This window comes from Ascaphus truei, chromosome 2, assembly GCF_040206685.1.
Source record: "Ascaphus truei isolate aAscTru1 chromosome 2, aAscTru1.hap1, whole genome shotgun sequence".
Classification (NCBI taxonomy): Eukaryota; Metazoa; Chordata; class Amphibia; order Anura; family Ascaphidae; genus Ascaphus; species Ascaphus truei.
In genome coordinates this window covers 305,568,802-305,591,812 of record NC_134484.1, presented here as the reverse complement: position 1 = coordinate 305,591,812, position 23,011 = coordinate 305,568,802, and the positions used below count along the sequence as shown (strand labels likewise).

Sequence of the window (23,011 nt, the reverse complement as noted above, 5' to 3'; positions counted from 1 at the left end):
CACTAGTGGGTCAGTAAAACTTTAAATGTCGGGTAACTTTTGCATAACTACTTCAGATTTCTCTGCATCTAAATTACGATGCTTTCTTTGTTTTACTTGATAATTACAAACAGACTTGTGTGAGGAAACAGCTGTTTCAGCTTCTTAGACCAAACAAATACATCTCAAGTTTTTTTTTGGGTGTGTTCCAACAATCTTATAGCGTGTTTAATACAATGTCCTTATACTTACATTTTTACAGCATATGTACAGTAATGCATTTAAAAGACCATTGGTTAATGAAAAAGACAGAGTACAATGCCACTTACAACACTTGGTTTTCATTCAAGTAATATTTAAAAGTCTTTACAATATGGAGGATCTAAAGATAACAATATGCTTTTAAATCTACCTCTCTGTATTCATTTTAAAATCATCCACACGTTTAAAAAAACATTTCCACCATAGATATTGGTTACATATAATATGTGAAGGAAAGAGGCACATAGGTGCCATTGCATACAAATGGTGGCTCTATATTTATTCAATTACAATAGTAAAAACAGGTAAGTGTAACATTTTGGGGACACAGGCCCTTCCTCAGACATGCACACCCATAATATCAATCATAACTTGCCTAGCCTATAAGTGTATTTACTTAATCCAGTATAAAATTGAATGAGTTCTATTTACACTGACATGTTTCTTTTTCATATTCTTTACAGGTATTATGATACATTTTCAAAATGTACTGAAAACAAATCTGTGGATGTTGGTTGCTTTTGGCCAAACACCTTGACAGAGGGATTCATCACTGGTATCCATAAACAATTCTTTTCAAATTGTACATCACACAAAGTGGAATGGGAAGATCCACCAGATGACATTCTTACAACTCTGATTCTAATCCCTGTCTTTTTGACAGCAGCTATGATCAGTCTGGTGGTTTGGTGCAGTAAGAGAGGTGGCATTTACTCATGAATCCATTGCCCAGGGTTTCTGTGACTAGTAATGTAGCTTCAAAGAGAGTACTGTAGCTTCTTACCGCAAATTTGAGAAGAACAGTAGTAATAAAATGTATGTTTCATTTTTTGCTAGTATTATTGTGTCTCTACAAAGTTTAACTGGTTTAAATGGCACTGGACAAAGGCTTTGATAATGGATTAATGGATTATAACATCTTTTCAGCGTTTGTCTTTACAGTCACAGTTTCTCCAATGAGTTATCACATGTATTTATTTTTTACCTTTTTTTCATTCAAAACTAATTTCTTCTAACTCAAATATCACTACTGTTTATCTACAGATGGATTGTTAGTGGGTGTGTAAGCTCTTCAAACTCCCTTGACTTTAAAAGTTTCTATGATGACGGCAGATGCAAGTCTATTGCTAGATGAACAAACAGCAGATGTTTATGTAAAATATTGTTCTGGTGCAGTATTATATATATATACACACACACACACACACACGGGCGCGGAGGGCAGGAGCAGTTGTTCGGATCGGCAGCCGTTCCACTCTCCCCCCCTCCTCCTGTCCACTGTGTGTGTGTGAGTGTGTGTGTGTGTGTATGGGAGAGAGAGACTGTGTGTATGTGTGTGTGTGTATGGGAGACAGAGAGTGTCTGTGTGTGTGTCTGTGTGTATGGGAGAGAGAGACTGTGTGTGTGTGTGTGCGTGCGTGCATGCGTGTGTGTGTGTGATTTTCAATTGCTTTGTGTATTTTTGTACATGTGTAAATACGTGGAAGTGTTATTGAATAAGTCGTTATGCCATCCACTGAATCACATGCAGTAAATGTAACTTCTTGTACCACAGAGCCTTAAAATATTGGCTCCAGGAAGGAAGAAGCAATTTTTCTCAGGGCTGGAAAAAAGTGGAGGAAATGGACTAAATAATTAACCCTAGAATGTCTCTTTTGTGTTTGTCATAAAACTTTCTTTATGTTAAGTAACAATATTAAGTATTGTTAGAACTACCACTATTTTGATGTTCTGGGCATCCCAAATGAATCAGGAATATCACATTGATTTAACTGTTAAGATTTCAGCAAATTCTGTAAAAAAAAAATTTACTCCAGCATTGGGTACTGAAAAAATGATTATTAAAGATAATTTAACACTGGTTCATGAAAGTATGAAAAAAGTAGGCCCAACAGTTTAAACTATTTACTAAAGCAGAAGCCTCATGTGTTCTCTGCAAATATCATCAGACATCACTGTTTTTCTAAATACAATATGAGGAATATAATTTTATGATCACGTTTTATATAATATCAGGATCACCGCAGAAATTTTGAAGCTGAATGAAATAGAAGATGTGAGATTTTGAACCAAGCATCTATTTTAGTAGATCTTAAAAAAAAAATGAACCCCTTCTTTCATATTGAACATAAAATTCCTATACACCTGGTGTTCTTTAAACAAGGTCCTTATGAATTTGGCATTACATATATGTGTGTGTGTGTGTGTGTGTGTGTGTGTGTGTGTGTGTGTGTGTGTGTGTGTGTGTGTGTGTGTGTGTGTGTGTGTGTGTGTGTGTGTGTGTGTGTGTGTGTGTGTGTGTGTGTGTGTGTATATGTGTATACACATTTATACGATATGGAGCTTGCGTTTTTTGTTTTCTTTTCTACATTATATATATGTATAGAAAGAAAACAAAAAGCATACGCTCCTTAGCGTATAAATGTGTATTTCATTAAAACAAGGGGGATAGACAAGGAAGGGGAGGGTGGCACACAAAAAACAGCAATTGTGAATGTAATATCACCGCCAACGTGACTAATCCGTTATCCAACGTCCTCTGATGGCGAGCTCACAGCGTGAGTCTAGGTATCCAGTCGGCTGATTATTCACTCCGGAGGTGGCGTGATGCAGCTAAGGTACTTTCTCAGACTACCTACTGGAAATCCTTGGGTCGTAACACACGCTCCGAGTCTGTCCAGACAACACAGACTCATGCGTGATGACGTAGTGTCAGCTTCTACGTCCTGGCGCGTTTCGTCACAAATCAGTGACTTTTTCCAAGGATGTTGAGATAGCCAATAGCAGAGATTTAAATACCCCTTTGTTGCTAGGCAATAAGTATACAACACAGGATAACCAACAGATTGCTGACAGATAGACCAAATGAACTAACACATACTAAAAATACACAGATACAATAAAAACATACATGATAAATATATATGTATAGAATACACAAATTTCACTTGGAGACAAAGAGTAAATGATATATAATCAATACATTTCTAAAAAATATACTCGCAAAAAAAGGATGGAGGACGCCACAAAGAACACAGTAAGGGATATAAGAATGTATAGTAAACATCCACCTAAAGAAGACAATATGTCAGACTCACGACAGGACAATGCCGGACACAATGATAGAATATAATATATACACAAGATATATTGAAAAGAATAAATTATTCCTATTTCAAATTTAATATAATGGGCGCTTCCCAACAAATAATCCAATCGAATGTGTGACCTTATAAGTGTGTGAATTGTTAGACATAGCAGTAGAACTCTAATGTTTAACAAAGCAATGATATGATGTCCACTTTTGAGGACACCTTAGAGAGCTCAAAACACACACTCTCTCTCTCTTTATAGTCTATTTTTCAACAGCCAACATCTTCTTGGTTATCACTTATTTGGGGACCCAACAGTCTTAAAAAAACTAAAATGTATCAAAAAATAAACAGTTTGTCATTGCACTTGTAAATTAAAAGAATAAAAGAACAGTACTTAATAATACTGTATGTTTGAGAAATATTCTTTTGTTTGTGGAATGTACCTCTCACAGACTATGATGTTATACTCTATGTTAAAAAATATTTTCTTTTAATTCTTTAGTTTTTGGGTAAATAAAATACAATTGCTGCCATTTACGGATAATAAATAATGTTTTTCTTTATTCTAAGTAGAAAAGTAAGTTAAATATGTTTTTACATTACATTGCATTTCCATCACTTTCTCAAAAACATTTTTGAATGGATTTAAAGAAGCAATCCACTCTATTCAGAGGATTCATTTTTAAAACCTGGTACCCTTAGTTCAGATGCAATTTGCTTGTAATTTCCCAGTCATATACACCAGATTTCAGCAATGTATTTTTGAAAAAGATATACTGAAGCTGAAAGTCTTATGTACAATATGACTTTAAAAGTCATCATTGACCAAAAGTCAACATTTAAATTTACATTAACATTTACAGTACTGTATGTGATTTAGTTATTTTTTGTATAGTTTTATTTTTGTTTTGCTCCTTTTTCCTTTGCTTCAGAAGCTTTCATTGTTTAAAGATCTTATTTAGATCTAACCTATAATGAGAGTTTCAAAATAGATTAATTTATTTAAATATCCATATTATAGTAAATGTGCAGATGTAGCCAACATTATTGCAACCCGTTGTGCACTGCAGCGGGACACACACAATAGGCCAAGAGACTTCAGATAGCCTTGTGATACATAGGAATCTATACTTGTAAGGTTATCACTGAGGCAATATATAACTAAGTACAATCTGCATCAAACAAATTTGTATAGGAGTGCACACACCCAAAATATTTTTTTCTCTCTTGTGTTCTCGATGATGGTGAGGTGGGTGATCATAGGGAGGTAGAGATGTCTGATTGGCAATTCCAGATTTTTTTTCTATTCTGGCTAGCAGTCAAAATAAAACAAAACTGGTTTAAAAGCACTCTGTCCCACTTTGTATGCCAGGGTTTAAGTTTAGATGGTCTCCCTTAGAAGAAAATGGTCCTGTATTTATTAAAACAATGTCTACTGTAAGTATTTCAAGCAATACTTTTGAAAAAAAAAAAAGTAATCACAGATATAATTAAATTTTATACAGGTTACCTTCCTTATTTTCATATGAAATAATAATGTAACTATGTCACAAGGATTAATTGTAGTAAAGAATAAATGTAATACAATAAATAACCTTATCAAAAACAAATTTTGTTATTAGTTCTTATTACGAATTTATTCAACATTTTTTAAATTGGGGGTGGGGGCGGGGTCATGGTCCATATTTCAGATTCTTGGTGAAACCGACTTTTCAAAATCCACCATCTGATTTTAACATCAAATCATACGGTGGATTTCATAAGATTTGTGCGGAATGGATTCTAATGTCGGATTAGGATATATCTGGCTTCGGATTTCTGTGTGCAGATCGGAGTTTGGGAAAACCAGTGCGGAAAGTCTGCAGATTAGATTTTGACTGTTTCACCCGTCTATTGGTATATGCCAATTATGCAGTTTCAGTCTCACATTCTGGGGATGAATAACACAGAAATGTGCAGGATACATTATGTACCATAACATACAAGAAAGGTGACCCTTGCTAAGTCTAGGTAGATGAGGGGAAAGGTGCTCCTCTGGGGTAGGTAATTAGTATTGACTAAACAGAGAACATAGTAACCCCAGTTGTGGGCACATGATACCCCCAAGCAGTGAATAAGTAATACAATACACTTTTAATAGATTAATTTAAAATAATGGAGTAGCTCACAGGTGAAAGACAAATACTGTAGATAACGCTAGACTAGTAACTATCACTCTGAGTATATACCTCTGGGTTTGACATGGGTATGCTTGTTTTTTTCCAATACTGCTTACACTTATATATGATGTACCCAAGAACTCCCTGAGTGCAATTTATGGGTATTATTTGTCTTGAATACCCTAGCACTCACTGATCATTATCTATGGATATATTGGGGGTTATGCACTAAGCAGTGATAAGTGGGTTTTCTGGGTGCTATGCACAAAGCAGTGATAAGTGCTTTTAAGTGAGATAAATGGGGGTTATGCACTAAGCAGTGATAAGTGCTTTAAAGTGAGATAAAAGCCATTATAGCTTGATATTGCCTGCTGTGAGATTCACAAAGCAGTGATAAGTCTTTTAAGTGAGATAAATGCATTTATAGCGTGATACTGTCTGCTATGAGATTCACAAAGCAGTGATAAGTTCTTTTAAGTGAGATAAAAAGCCATTATAGCACGATACTGCACTGTTATCACTGCTTTGTGAATCTCACAACAGGCAGTATAACGCTATAAAGGCCTTTATCTCACTTAGGGGTTCATGCAGTAAGCAGCGGAAAGGCAATTCTCGCCACTTTCCCGCCTAAAAAGCCTATCCGTATTCAGTAACGGGCGAGAAAGTGGCGAGATTCCAAAAAAACGCCAGTTTGGCTGCGGTTTGTTTTCCCCACCGGTGGCGGGGCGAGAAGGCACTTTCCGCCTAAATATCCAACTTTTTCCGCCACGCTGTATTCTAGTAGAGGCGAGTAGCTAAGTGGAGCTATTCACCTCTCTAGAATACCGTTTTGCTGGCGGATCAGCCATGCAAGAAAAAGATGGCAAGTTGCTGCTAAGAGGCAGCGGATGAGTGGCGGATCGGCACTTAGAAAAAATTCAGGCCTTTTTCCTGGCTGGGATTGATGCCGGGGGTCTCCGGAGCTGATACCATTAATATCAGCACCGGACCCCCCCGGCATGCATCCGAGGCAGGAAAAATGCATTTAAAGTCCACTTCATTACCTTAGCGGTTAACCGCTAAGGTAATGAAGGGGTTATACAGCCGTGCCAGCTTTATTGTGGGTAGCGGGGGTGGGTGAAGGGGGTATTTGGCCCTTGTTGTTTGTTTAGGGCTTGTGGGGGGGGTTACGGGTGCACTTAACCCCTTCACGACCGTAGCGGTTAATACCGCTACGGTCATGAAGGGGTTAAGGCCTCCCGCTACCCACCTGCAAGCCCTAAACAACCACCGTTGGGGATAATACACCCTTCACCCACCCCCACTACCCACAATAAAAAAAAATACACACACCAGCCCCACACTAACTAAATAAATATATATATATATAAATATATATATATATATGACCCCAACAACATCTATACCCCCCTAACATACATACATACAGTTATTGGCACAATGACTATTATCCACAAATGGATAATAGTGCAGTTGTCCATTTAAAATACATACAGAACAATAAAGAAATTAAATACATATAGCACTCACCCATGTGCGGCTGCCACGATGAAGGCCATCCTCATCTTCATCCTGCCCATGCCCCATCCGCTTCTGCAAAACAGACACAAGAATAAAAACATCCAATGTAATGTCCCATAACCCCTTAATCACCATAGCGGTTAATAACCGCTACAGTCATTAAGGGGTTAACCCACCCTCACCCACATACCCTCCCCCACTAACCCCCCCACCCCATAAGCCTAACCACCCTCACCCACTACCCACAAGGGAGGCCTACCACATACCCTTGGGGCCAATACCCCCTTACCCCAACACATACAGTACAATAATGTGCCAAATAACTATTATCCCTATGTGGATAATACATTATTTGGCCATTATTAAACACATTAAATACCGTAGTAAAATAAAGAAAATTCTACTAACCTCATCAATAAGAAGGCTCTGTCGCCAGCATCATCCTTGGGGTCCGTTGCCAAAATAATAAATAGCCAGTGCTTGACAAATCACCCAAAAATCTACTCGCCGAACCAAAAAATCTACTCGCCACCTAGTCCCGCCCACAACCCCGCCCCTAGTCCCGCCCCCGCTTTTAAAAAAATACATAAATAAAATAAATTGAATAAATTCCTAGTAAGAACATTCGTTTTTGACATAAGTTTATTTATTGTATTACATTATACTACAATTGGTCCTTGTTACGTGTGTGTGTGTGTGTGTATGGGAGAGAGAGATTGAGTATGTGTGTGTGTGTTTGTGTGAATAAATGTCAGATCTAGAAAAAAAAGCCAGATGTGAATGACTAGTTTCCTGAACCCCTTAACCAGTATCTGGACGTCCCCGCTTCACAATATTTAAAGCAGCAATCCCGCCTGGGATCTTACCTGATCCGCAGTCCCTCAATGTCCATGTACCCTCATTCCCGCAATGTTATACATTGGAGGGGAGGTTTTCCTTACCTGTCTTCTGGGTTGGGGGCGATTCCGATGTCTCCCGGGTGAAGCTTGAGTCAGATCTGGAAGAAAGCAGTATAGGTTATTTCGGTGTAGTATAGGGCAGTTAAGATATACAGGGTAAATAAGATATCCAGATCGAGAGTGTGAGACAGAGAGTGTGTCAGACAGAGACAGAGAGACAGAGAGGGGAGAGAGACAGAGAGGGGAGAGAGACAGAGAGACAGAGGGGGGAGAGACAGAGAGACAGAGAGGGGAGAGAGACAGAGTTGGGAGAGACAGAGAGGGGAGAGACCGAGAGACAGAGAGGGGAGAGACAGAGAGGGGAGAGACAGAGAGACAGAAAGGGGAGAGACAGAGAGGGAAGAGAGGGGAGAGACAGAGAGGGGAGAGACAGAGAGGGAAGAGAGGGGAGAGACAGAGAGGGAAGAGAGGGGAGAGACAGAGAGACAGAGAGGGGAGAGACATAGAGACAGAGAGGGGAGAGACATAGAGACAGAGAGGGGAGAGACAGAGAGACAGAGAGGGGAGAGACAGAGAGGGGAGAGAGATAGAGAGGGGAGAGAGACAGAGAGGGGGGAGAGAGAAAGAGGGGGGCGAGAGACAGAGAGGGGGGAGAGAGAGACAGAGAGGGGGGAGAGAGAGACAGAGAGGGGGGAGAGAGAGACAGAGAGGGGGGAGAGAGAGACAGAGAGGGGAGAGAGAGGGGGGAGAGACAGAGAGGGGGGAGAGGCAGAGAGGGGGGGAGAGACAGAGAAGGGGGAGAGACGGGGGGTAACTGACTGACGGGGGGGAGGCAACTGACTGACCTGGGGGGTAACTGACTGACTGGGGGGGGGTGGGATGACTGACTTTGACTGACTGGGTGACTTTTGACTGGCTTGGTGACTGGTTGGGGGGGTGGGATGACTGACTTGGTGACTTGGTGACTGGGTGAGGGGATGGGATGACTGACTGGGTGACTGGGTGGGGGGGTGGTATGACTGACACTGACTGACTGGGGGACTTTTGACTGACTGGGTGGGGGGTGGGGTGACTGATTGGGTGACTGTGTGGGGGGGTGGGGTGACTGGGTGGGGTGACTGACTGGGTGACTGGGTGGGGGGTGACTGACTGGTGGAGGGGGGGGTGACTGACTGGGGGGTTACATCTGGTGTCCTGCACACACACATTCTCTCTCTCCCATACACACACACAAACACTCAATCACACACACACACACACACACACACACACACACACACACACACACACACACACACACACACACACACACACACACACACACACACACACACACACACACACACACACACACACACCACACACACACACACACACACACACACACACACACACACACACACACACACACACACACACAATCTCTCTCTCCCATACACACACATACACACTCAATCTCTCTCTCATACCCATACACACACACACAGGAAGGGACCTGCGCCGGAGGGGAGAGAGAGAGGGGGGGGAAACACCCCGCTACTTCCTCCCGCCCCTCGCGAGCAGCAGGAGCACCGAGGGGAGAGAAACACCGGCAACTGCAGTATCTTCAGACCCGCGCGGGCAGCGGGAACACAGGATGGGGGGGGGGGGAGAGAAACACCAGCAACTGCAGTATCTTCAGACCAGCGCGGGCAGCGGGAACACAGGATGGGGGGGGGGAGAGAAACACCGGCAACTGCAGTATCTTCAGACCAGCGCAGGAAGCGGGAACACAGGATGGGGGGGGGGAGAGAAACACCGGCAACTGCAGTATCTTCAGACCCGCGCGGGCAGCGGGAACACAGGATGGGGGGGGGGGGGGGAGAGAAACACCGGCAACTGCAGTATCTTCAGACCCGCGCGGGCAGCGGGGACACAGGATGGGGGGAGGGAGAGAAACACCCCGGTTACTTCAGCATGTGACCCGCGCGGGCAGCGGGAACACAGGATGGGGGGGGGGGGAGAGAAACACCGGTAACTGCAGTATCTTCAGACCAGCACGGGCAGCGGGAACACAGGATGGGGGGGGGGAGAGAAACACCGGCAACTGCAGTATCTTCAGACCAGCGCGGGCAGCGGGAACACAGGATGGGGGGGGAGGGAGAGAAACACCGGCAACTGCAGTATCTTCAGACCCGCGCGGGCAGTGGGAACACAGGAGGGGGGGGGGGGAGAGAAACACCGGCAACTGCAGTATCTTCAGACCCGCGCGGGCAGCGGGAACACAGGATGGGGGGAGGGAGAGAAACACCCCGGTTACTTCAGCATGTGACCCGCGCGGGCAGCGGGAACACAGGATGGGGGGGGGGGAGAGAAACACCGGCAACTGCAGTATCTTCAGACCAGCGCGGGCAGCGGGAACACAGGATGGGGGGGGAGGGAGAGAAACACCGGCAACTGCAGTATCTTCAGACCCGCGCGGGCAGCGGGAACACAGGAGGGGGGGGGGGGGGAGAGAAACACCGGCAACTGCAGTATCTTCAGACCCGCGCGGGCAGCGGGAACACAGGATGGGGGGAGGGAGAGAAACACCCCGGTTACTTCAGCATGTGACCCGCGCGGGCAGCGGGAACACAGGATGGGGGGGGGGGGGAGAGAAACACCCCGGCCACTACAGTATGTGACCCGCGCGGGCAGCGGGAACACAGGATGAGGGGGGGGGAGAGAAACACCCCGGCCACTACAGTATGTGACCCGCGCGGGCAGCGGGAACACAGGATGGGGGGAGGGAGAGAAACACCCCGGCCACTACAGTATGTGACCCGCGCGGGCAGCGGGAACACCGGAGGGGGGGGGGAAGGAAACACGCCGGCTTTTGCAGTATGTTCCGACCCGCGCGGGCAGCGGGAGCACCGGAGAGAGGGGGAAGGATGTATCAGTGTATACTGTATATAAATATTTAAAGTGCATTAAACTCCCCCCACCTGAAGCATCTGTCCAAACTCCTCCATGACCGGATCAGTAAATTGTAAATTATAGGAGCTGACAGAATTATACAGCAGGATATGAGGAGGAGGAGGAGCAGCAGCAGACGCGCATGCACGCACGCACTCAACCCCCCCCCCCATTACTTACCCGTGCAGAAAGGGCGGTTTGAAGTCCTGGCAACTCCATCCCGCGTCACAGCCAATCAGCTACGATTTTTTTTTTTTCAAAAAAATTTTTTTTCCGAACATGGGATTTTTTTTTTGCAGAGCAGGGGAAAGGTTACTGGCCACGAGCCAATATCCGATCGCAGCTGGCGAGTTGGCGACCGGGTTTGTCGAGCACTGTAAATAGCCAATACATATCAATGACATTAACATACCAATGAACCCCTTAATCACCTTATCGGGTACTAACCTCAAAAGTAATTAAGGGGTGAAGCCATCCTGCAATGGCAACACCACATGCATAACATCCTCAATGAATTAAGAAGCAATTTCCTAAACAAATCTCATGTAATCATTCAATCTGAAGCCTCAAATGCCACTTAAAACATTGCATTTACAGTATATACATGTAGCATAACATTTAAACTACATGTACACGCTGCAAATCAATGTTAACAATACAATAATCCAACTAAAATAGCCATACATCACAAGAAGTATATTATGTAATCCAATAAAGTCACCATCAATGAATTAACAGACATGAATTACATCCCTAAACAATTAAAATACCATCCATACCAATTACACAATTAACTATAGCTATCGTTACAGAGAACAAGTTCAAAACATACAAAAAAGGACACCAAAAATTACAATATACTAAAGCAAGCCTCTCCATAACCTACAGTACAGTATAGAAGCCCAAAAATTACATCTCTCTAATAATAAAATACATTTACTGCTGCGGCCGAGTTTATTCGAGCATTTGCCCGTTCTCGGCCGCAGCAGTTACCTGGCGCGCGCCGGAGGGTGCCGGGCGCGCGCCGAAGCAGCGGAGGAGAGGCCCGCCGATCGCGGCTTCCCCCTCTCCTCTCCGGGTCCGCCGGGTCCCCCGGATCCCCCTGCCGCCGTCCCCCACATCGCGGGACACCAGGGCTCCCTCGGGGAACCCTGGACGCGCGTGCAGGGGGCGCAGGCACCCGATGACGCGTGACCGCGCATCGGTGACGCGCGGCACGCCGAGGGGATGCCACTTGCAAGCCGGGAAATCTCCCGGCTTGCGGAACTGGCCACACTTCAATAAAGTGTGTCGCCAGTGTAACACACATCTATGCATAGCAGCATAGCCACAATCATTTACAATACAGAACGCCTATCACCACTCTAGAATGGTGATTTTATCACAAAATTGTCACGCCAGAAAAATTTGGCTTAAAGGTGTTGGAAACCTGCAGAGAAGCGGGGAGATGGGACTTAGAAAAAAAATGAATTTTTCCTGCATAGGATTGATGCCGGGAGTCTCTCGAGCTGATATCCATTAATATTAGCACCAGAGACCCCTGGCATGAATCCTGTGCAATAAAAATGCATTTACAGTAAACTTCATTACCATAGCGGATAGCCTCAGGGACCCCCTACTTCCCGAGATACAGCCCTATTATGGGGGGCCAGTATCTCCTATGCATTTAAATGTCAGCGTCACGTGACCATGGGAATAAAATGCATAGGAGATACCGGCACCCCATAACTGGGCCTGTATCTCGGGAAGTAGGGGGTCCCTGAGGCTGAAACCAATGCGGTTCTGCTCAGGAGACCCCCTGCTCATCTAAACTATTAACAAAATTAAAATTTATACACATACATTTCGGGCGATATTTGCACAGGGAGAGACGGCTCCCTCAGAGCAGCTCTCTCTGCAGCAGATACAACTCGCCGGGTAAGGCCTTTTCAGAGGGTCGTTCATCAGATCACCGGCTTATCACCCGTTTTGTGAATTTTGCTATGACAGGTAATGAAGGCTTTCTGAATACTGTGATAGCAACGCTCATAAAAAGGGTGATTTAAATGGTCCGGTGATTTTTTTTATGAACCTTTAGTGCATGAGGCCCATAGTGTGATATTGCCTGCTTTGAGATTCACAGAGCAGTGATAACAGTGCAGTTTCACGCTATAATGGCTTTTTATCTCATTTAAAAGCACTTATCACTGCTTAGTGCATAACCCCCTATGTCTTTCATTGGTGAGCTACTCAATTATTTTAAATTAATCTATTAAAGTGTATTTAATTACATATCACCTATTCATTACTTAGAGGCATTGAGTGCTCACAACTGGGGTTTCTTGGTTATCTGTTTAGTTTATACATTATGCACCATTCAGTTGCTTCATTGGTTTTAGTAAACTTAATGTATGTATTAGAAACTGTATTTATTAGAAAGAATGTTGCTCTTTGTGCATTTAATATTATGTTACAGACTCTTCATTGCCAAGGCAGTGATATAACATGATACATGCATTTTGTCATTTCTATTTAGAGCTCATGTTATTTCAATATTTCACTGTCATAATAAAATGGTATAACATGCACTGGAAAGTGAACTGAAATTGATCATTCATTCACTGCATTAATATGGCATTTAATAGTCCTTTTACTAGAACTGCCAATAGCTATAGTCATATCAATTTTGAATAGGTGCAAAATAAACTTGCAGAATTATAAGTATACTGTATGTGTAATACAAATACAATTGTATATATTAGAACATATGTTACAATATATGCATTTAAGATTGCTACAAACTCATTATTGAATAGGTGGTGATTTAAATTGATACATGTATTTTGTCAATTCTATTTACAACTCATGTTGATTTGAATATTCAACTGTCATAATAAAAATTGTATAACATGCGCTGGAAACTGAACTCAAATGGATCATTCATTTACTGCATTAATATTGCACTTATTAATCCTTTTACTAGAACTGTCAATATTTATATTAATTTTGAAAATGTGTAAACTATAGCTGCAGGATTGTAAGCACACATGTAATAAAAACACAGGGCAATTATACAGTGAAACATACACAGATTAGAAAATTAGAATGAGTGAATCTTTTTTCTGAATAGCCAAAAAAAAAAGTAGGGTAAAAGAGTGCCAAGTCGTTCCATGGTTTTTTTAAGTGCTTGATAAGGGTCTAGTTAGAGATGAGATAAGATATAGTTGAAAATGGGAGAAGAGTAATTGGCAAATGATTTTAAGCGTTTGGGAGAGGTCATTTAAATGACTTAAACAGGGATTCTTTACTAGGACCAAAGTGAACAACAGTAATGCAAGTACAAAGTTTACAGGGCTACATGTTTGGTTACATCATGGGGTTATAGCTGACTGATAATTGATCACAAAAAATAAAAACACGAGAGAGGTTACTAAGACGATAAAGGAAAAATAGAGGCAGTATAAAATGCAAGGAGAAGAAGAAAAGTTTGTAATGTAGATAAATCAATATGCAATAAGTACTTTTAAAGGAGCAACAAATAGATTATAAGGGAGAAGACTGGAAGCCGCTTTACAGTACTCCATGTGGAAAGGATAAGAACAATTGATTAATTAACACATTTTATTATGAGGGAATAGATGGCAAGATTTAAAAAGAGGCTAAATATCAGAGAACAAATGTATGATTAACAGCTCTCCAATAAAAAATCCTGAAAGTGGCCCCCAATTGGATGAAATTAGTAAATCAATAGGGTCTTAAATATTTTTTTTAGAATTGCACACACGTTTAACAGTTTTTTGCAGAAAAATTAAAACCCAATTACGGTTCCCATTGATATAGTCCCGGTCTTGAATAATAAGACCTTGCAATAATCTTCAATAAGACACCATAAGTAGAGAAAGACATCAGCATGAACGCAATTATTGAATGTACTCGCCCCTTCTTCACATCCATCAACTGCAGGTAAAGTCCATACATTACATAGAAATATTAATTAGTGCACAGCCAAAGAGAGGCAGGGACAAACATTGCTTAAAAAATATTCATTTTATTTATGCCGTATAAAAGGAGGCAACAAATCCTCCAATACATTTCATACCGATCAGTCCTTTATCATTCAATCCATGGAAGATTATTTTGCCTCCTTTTATTCATAGCATTAAAATAATTAATGTTTTTTAAAACAATTTTTGTCCCTGTCTCTGTTTGGCTGAGTGCTGCTTCTTTTTCTCTCTGTTAGAGAAGAATGAGCGAGGGAGAGGGTTGGGGGGGTGGGTGGGATGAAAAGAATGAGCTACTGCTGAAGACATTGGTACTGGATATAGATGGGCATACCTGTCCCAATTTGTTTCATGACTGTTCTAGTACAATTTATAAAATGTTGATTAGCATATTTAAAAATCGCTATTTCTCAATTTCTGTGAATATTAGCCCAATTTGCAATATTTTGCAATATTCTTCAAAATTCAGCAACATTTATGCCAAAAATCATTAACCATTTTCACAAAATGTTTCCTTTCTACAGTATGTAAGATATTTGCAATTAGTGACTTCTTCACAAGTTTCATATATACGATATTCTAACATTTTTCATCTGTCGTGAAAGTTCACAAATCTATCATGCAAATCTGTGAGTGAGACCTGCAATACTTAACACCAACACTAAAGGCAGACCTTCTAGTTATGGAAAGGCCCACAGAGCTCCAAAATCCTGGTATGATGACTCTAAAAAACCTAGGGATGCTATTGTGTGACTGAACTTCTACAAAAGCAAAGAGCTGATTTTGAAGGCTGCCAGAGAAGCCACAACTGTCAATGTAGAAACAACTAGAATTGCATGATTTTATAAAAATTCTGCATTTGGGCTTCTTGCCAGCTCCCACACGATGTGTGGTTAATAGCCAGAAATCGCGAGAAAATGCTTTCCCTGCACAGTTTCACCAAGTAATTGAGGCTTTCTGAATAGCAACCTTGCAAAATGTTGTCAGAACTACTCAAAATACTCGATGAGTTGGTTATCACCACCCTCTGCTGTCTTGTTCTTCTTCCTCCACCTAATGACTTTGCTTATGATTTCAAGGAAAAGGTAATTTCCATACGTCAGGACATCCCCTCTGTATCCTCCTCCCATCCTACACCTCTGCCTAACTTTCCTCCTGCCTTCCTCGACTCTTTTTCCGCTGTCACAGAGGAGGATGTATGGCTGCTGATCTCCCCTTCTCCCTCTACCACCTGCCCTCTTTACCCCATTCCCTCTAATCTCTTAAAACATTTTGATCCTGCTATAATCCCTACGTTTAAGTTTAAATTCTTTCAAAACTAAGGCTGTCTCACATTTTAATCTCATCTGTAACTGTTACATAAGCCTATAATATACATCTTCTCTAACTGTACATGCAATGTATTGTATATAATGTATACCCTGTTCATTTATGTAACTGTATTTTTAACCATGTATTATTTGTCATATTAACTGTGTCCAGGACATACTTGAAAACGAGAGTTCTATTACTTCCTGGTAAAACATTTTATAAATAAATACGCTCACACACATTTTTAACTCCTCCCTTTACTCTGGTAACTTTTCCCCCTCCTTCAAACATGCAACAGTAATTCCATTACTCAAAAACAGCAAGCTTGACCCTACCTATCTTTCTAATTATCACCCTGTCTCCCTCCTGCGTTTTGACTCTAATCTCCTTGAACGTCTTGTATTCTCTCGCTTGCTCTATTTTCTCATCACCTATTCTCTCCTAGACCCTCTACAATCTGGCTTCCACACTGCTTACTCCACTGAAACACCCTCACTAACATAACTAATGACCTCCATGCTGCCAAAGACAAAGGTCATTACACTGTGCTCATATTACTCGACCTCTCTGCAGCATTTGATACTGTGGACCACCCTCTTCTCCTTCACATTCTCCATACTCTTGGTATTCATAACAAAGATCTACCCTGAATCTCCTCTTACCTCTCTCATCGTATTTTCAGTGTCTCTTTTGCTAACACCTCCTCCTCAATTGATCTCTCTTTGGGGATACCCCAGGGCTCTGTCCTGGGGCCTCTTCTCTTTTCTCTTTACACACTCTCTCTAGGTAACCTAAACATATCTAATGGGTTCACATATTACCTCTATGCTGATGATACAAAAATGTACTTTTCAACCACTAACCTTACACCTGCTGTACAGATTAAAGTTTCTGAATGTCTCTCTGCTATATCATCCTTGATGGCCCTCCGCCGACTTAAACTTAATATGTCAAAAATGTAGCTCCTCATATTTCCTCCCAAACCTAGTCCTACTACCTCCTTCCACATTAGTGCTGGAAGTACTATCATACACACAGTAGCACAAGCACGCTGCCTAGTGGTCACACTTGACTACTCTCTCACATTCTCCTCTCACATTCAAAAAGTAGCTAAAACCTGTCTTTTTTTCCTATGGAAAAATACAACGATACGCCCTTTCCTCTGTTGCTCAACTGCTAAAACTTTGACAGAGGCCCTCATTCTCTCCCATCTCAATTACTGTAACCTCTTGCTTTTCAGCCTTCCTGCCACTCATCTGTCTCCCCTACAATCTATCCTAAACACTGCTGCCAGAATCACTCTACTCTTTCCTAAATTTGTCTCAGCATCTCCCCTGCTGAAATCACTTTCCTGGCTTCCTATAACATCCCGTATCACACACTCAATTCTCCTCCTCACTTTTAAAGCTTTTGTCAGGGTCGCCTAGACCTCCTGCCTAGCCATAGCTTCCTTGTCCACTGGGTGTGCTGCTGCCTTATGTTGGCTCTGGGTTCCTCTGTCTGTCTGTCTTCTTGTTGCTCCTGTCTCTGTCCTTATAGCTTGCTTCCTGTCTGTTGTTTTTGCCTTTGCTTGAAGTCAGATTCCTAATGCACATGCTTCTGATATCCTGATCTGTTTTCTGTACCTGTACCATAGAAGTCTGTTCACAGTAAAAGCCCTTGCTGGTAATCTGGCTTGTCCCTGTTTGTTCCTGTTCTCAGTCCCTGCCCCCAGACCTGTCCTTGCTCCCCTGTCCTGTTCCAGTCTCCTCGTTGCTGACCTCTGCTTGTTACCTGACTTCGCTACCTGCCGCCTGCCTCGGACCTCTGCTTGTTACCTGACGTCGCTACCTGCCGCCTGCCTCGGACCCCTGCTTGTGACCCCTACTACGCTCGTGCTGTTCCGGCCACCGAGATGCTACCCGCCACAGGAGTCTCTCGTGGCAGCTTTACACTCTTCTGCTCCTACTTACACCTCAGCCCTAATTTCTCACTAAACACCATCCCGACTCTTGTGTTCTGCTCAAGGATGTCTTCCCTCTACCCCTTTTGTATCTAAAGCTCTCACCTGCCTTAAACCTTTCTCACTTACTGCCCCACACATCTGGAATGCCCTTCCCCTCAATATCCGACTAGAATCCTCTCTATGCACCTTTAAGACCCACCTTAAAACACACCTGCTTAAGGAAGCACATGAGTAGCTCCGCTTATACTTTACACCTCATACATATACCCTGGTCCCTTGCAGATGCATTTACCAGAACGCCATCCTACGGTCTCTGTACATTCTTCCTACCTACCAATTATATTGTAAGCTCTTCGAAGCAGGAACTCATTTTCCTTAATGTTACTTTTATGTCTGATGCACTTCTTCCCATCATGTGTTATTTGTATTATTTCTTATTTATATGATTGTAATGTGTATTACTGCTGTGAAGCGCTACGTACATTAGTGGTGCTATATAAATAAAAACATACATACAAGTGTGGCCTCTTGTATTTGACCACTTACCTTAGGAAAATCTGGGGCTATCCCACAGAAACGCTGTAACATTTCTGTGAGATTTCTGCAGCCAGACTAATGGCTCAGCGGATTAACACAGCAGGAGTCCCTGCAGTTCCATTCAAATAGCAGGGCCCCCTGCTGTGTTTATCTGATGGACGATTAGTCTGGCTGCAAAAATATCACAGAAATCTCACAGAAATATTGCAGCATTTCTATGCATAGCAACAGATTTTCCTAGAATTTCCTGGGCTAGCAGGAGAGAACAGGAGGACACATCTGTAAATACAGTATATGTATCTTACATGCCTTTGTGTGAACAGATGGCAAAATACCATGTGAAACTCAAACAGTGATTGTAATTTACTCATCAATGAGACATCCTCCCTCAGTTATGCAGGAAACAGTTTCAAGTAGATTGATTAACACCTCAATGAGACATCATCCCTCAGATAAATCTAATACCTCAATGAGATATCCTCCCTCAGTTATGTGAGAAACTGTTTAAAAGAGATTGATTAAGATGTTCCTAATCAACCATTCAGAGAGTAAGACCCCTAAACTGATATTAAAAGCCCAGAGACCTGTGAGCAGCTGTTAGTTAGCTTTATCCAACAGAAGAGGGGGTTCCAGAAAGCAGCTCTAGAGGGATGACCTGAATGATGAAGTGAAGGAATTCATCAAGAACATAAGATATGAGCAGGAGGATGAGGTTAATATATATCTGTATGCAATCTGTAATATGTAACATTATTTTATAACTAGCGTAAATTGTAACATGGAATGGAATTTATCATCTTATTGCTATATATATTGTAACAGCTGTTTGATTTGTTCACATCAATATAATATTTTTCATTTTCACGTGTATTTGTGTTTCTATGTAACACTTCCTCATAAAGAATGTGAAATACGGATTTGTATTTCTTACAGAATGACCAGCCACCAACGCCATAGCATCTGGGTTGGCATTGGAACAGTGCTTGACTTGTTGTGTTGTTTATGGATGTCCTCATTTGAACTGCAGAGTATCATCTCTCACTAATGCAAGGGATAGAGGGTGGGGCCCCAGGATATATATATTTTTTTTTTTACATTTGGATCATGAAAATAATCATAACAATTATTAACCTGTGTGTGAACACTACATTAGCACTCTATGGGGCTTATTCTATAAACTTTGATAAGTGCTTTCTAGCACTATAAGTGCCCTTTTAGTGTGATATTACATGTGTTGCTAGTCAGAAAGCTCCCATAACAGTGCAATATCACAGTAAAACGGCTTTTTATAGTACTATAACAATTTGCATCCATCCGAGTACCTGCCACAATACCATTACCAATACTGACCAACCAACCCGAAAATGAAATGAACCTATATCCCAACTACCTTCCTCCACCCAAGTTCCTGCCCCAACCTGAGCTATGCCAATCTCTTTATTGGGTTGTGGGAGGACCAGAACATCAGCGCAAACCTGGTGCTCTGAAAATCCTATATTGACGATGTTTTTATTTGGTGTGGGGAGCACTTGAAATATATTTATTGATCACTTAAATAAAAACATTTTCAATGTAAAATTCACACAAGTTCAGCATGACACGACTGAAATTTTTGGACCTACTAATCTATATTGAAAACAATTAAGAAGTATCAAACGTAACTGCTCTGATAACCTTATATTTGAAGAACAGGCTCAAGTCCCTCCTACTGTCTCTGTATGTCCTTCCTATCAACTTATTAAATTGTTAGCTCTTCGGACAGGGACTCCTTTTCCTAAATGTTACTTTTATGTCTGAAGCACTTCTCCCCATTATGTGTTATATATATTATTTGTTATCTATATGATTGTCATGTGTATTACTGCTGTGAAGTGTGAAGATCTAAATCATATAAACCATCTATTCTAGAGGAAGCTTATTCTAAAATAAAACAGCTTAACAGAAATGACTTACTTAGCGATAGAAGCAATGAGGCTATTAGAATGTCAGCTCTTGATGATGGTAAAATCTTAGATGTAACCCCTTTGCCCCTCAGATAAAACGCATTATAAAAAAACATTGGCTAAAAAAACATTGGCATGTTGTCCAAAAAGATCCCATATTACACACACACCTTCCAGAAATTCCAAGGAATTTTATTCACAAAAGCAGACATATTAAAAACCAAGTTTGCCGTAGCTGTTTAAAAACTGGTAAAGATACTAAATCCCAAACATTTTTGGACATCAAAGGATTCTAGAAATGTTTTAAATGCAAGATGTGCAAACTTAATATGCAAGAGTCAAAACAGAACAGGTGATTCAACTCAACTCAAACAAAAAAAAATGCATAATTAAAGATGTTATAAATTGTGATTCTGTCAATGCCGTATCTCTCATCCAATGTCCATGCAAAAGCAATATATTGGTATTACCACAACAAAATTAGAATTAAGATTTGCAGAAAACATTACTAACATACATAAAGGGTTCTTGCAACATAACCTCTCTAAACATTTAAAGGAATTCCTGTAACGCTTCAGCTACCCACAAACAAGACAAGACCCCGGTACTGAGGTGGGAAGGTATGAAACGACGCACCCACAGCAGAGGAGGTGTGCCTGTAAGGTCGGAAATTGTTTAGCGTTGCCGGGTCTGTGTTGGAGAGAGTGGGTTAATCTGTATACTTGTCGGTCCTTGGATTGGAGAGAGCAGAATCGTAGAAGTCCGTTAAGCCGTGGTCTGGGATTGTAGATGTCAGAATGGTCAAAGTCTGTGAAGCCGTGATCTTGGGTTGGAGAGGTAGCCGTAGTCGAGGGTAAGCCGAGGTCAATATCCAGAGAGGGTTTACTTACAAGCCAGGTCGGTACACAAGAGGTTAATCTGCAAAACAAGACTGGATATAGTCTAGCAGTTCAATACAATAACACATATATATTGTTGCTCATCTGCAATATCTAAGTCTCCTCTCCCCTCTCTCTTGGTGATTCATTCTTATGTATATATACATGATTAACTTGAGATACAGGTATACAACTAATCAATTATATTGAAAAATTATTGAATATTTATCTATTGATCCATATGTAATCACACTTGCTTATAGAATGATCGATTTTTAAGATGTACTATTGTCTTTTTGTCCTGTCTCTTTATTTTTAGCTGTCCATTATATTATTCTGTGTGTATATATATGCAGGTGTCCTTCTGCCTCCACCCACTAGATTGCACTGCGCTGGCTCTATGATTGAGGTGGCGCTACTCTATTGTAATAGTGTGTTCGTTTTTTGGCGCCAAAACCGACGCAACGTCACTTCTGGGTGGACGGAGATGATACCCTATATCAATGTAAGTTTGTGGGATGAAAAGTTACTCGTTGACAAAGCGCTGTAGCGCGAAACGCGTCTGAGTGTTACATTTTTTTTCTCCTGATGTTGCCTGATCAATAAAGGTATTTTTTAACCTATTCAAGGTTCGTGGGCCCCCCTTCTTATTCATTGGTCTCACAGTGCTCCGCCACTTTTTCCTATTTGGATATTCTACTATCAAGACTGGAACAAGGTAAATGACAACTGACGTGGAAGCAACAAGGCTACAAGTGGTTATGCTGAGCACAGACTGAATGACAGAACCAGGTATATAAAAGAAACAGGAACCAGTAGTAAGGGAGGCGGAGCAGAGGTGCGGCCTCTGCGGAGGTTATCATAGGCTGCAGGAGACAAGGGGCACTTAGCAGTGTTGACTCGCAGGTGGGGATCGATGCACGTCATCACGCATGTGTGCCGCGCGAGGGTGGGGCGGCACATCTGGAGGTGGAGTCAACCTCCGTGGCATGGCCTGAAGAGCTGCGGGTGTGCGCGCTCTGTAATCAGAGCAGGGGTGCGCGCATGACCAGGGACTGGAACATCGGCAGCAGCAGTGAGGCTTGTGCGGGAACCTGGCGTGGAATCGCCTTAACAAGCCGGGAGCATGGATCTGATGAAGTGTACCAGGAATTGGCAGCTCCTCTAGAGTACCAAGAGTTGATTATAGATTGGATTTTGAATTCTTCTTGGCCCTGCACAATGACCGGTGGTGGTCTAGGAGAGACATCCGTGAATTGGGAGTTCTGAACAACTGGTTTCAGTAGTGATACATGAAAAACTGATGGAAATCTCATAGACACTTAGGCAGTTGAAGGCGATATGCCACAGGGTTAACTTGTTCAAGAATGGTGAATGGGCCCAGGAACCTGGGAGCTAATTTCAGCGTAGGTGTCTCAGTCCTATATATTTCGAAGATAGCCACACCTTGTCTCCTGGCCAAACCTTGGGCGCCTTTCAGCGTTGACGATCCGCCAGTGTCTTCTGTCTGAGGAATGCTTCCTGGAGGGTTTTTTGAATCTTCCTCCAAGAATCCTGAAGGGAGTTAAC

General features: G+C 42.0%; 1 protein-coding gene across 1 annotated transcript in view; it reads left to right on the top strand.

The window, feature by feature from the left end:
* Positions 1-6,599, top strand: part of RAMP3 (receptor activity modifying protein 3) — a 474,329-nt gene extending 467,730 nt beyond the window's left edge. Inside the window, exon 3 of the mRNA XM_075586435.1 lies at positions 705-6,599. Within this exon, the coding sequence (XP_075442550.1) occupies positions 705-960 (256 nt within the window). The 3' untranslated portion in view covers positions 961-6,599. The remainder of the gene's footprint in view (positions 1-704) is intronic.
* Positions 6,600-23,011: the final 16,412 nt, after the last annotated feature.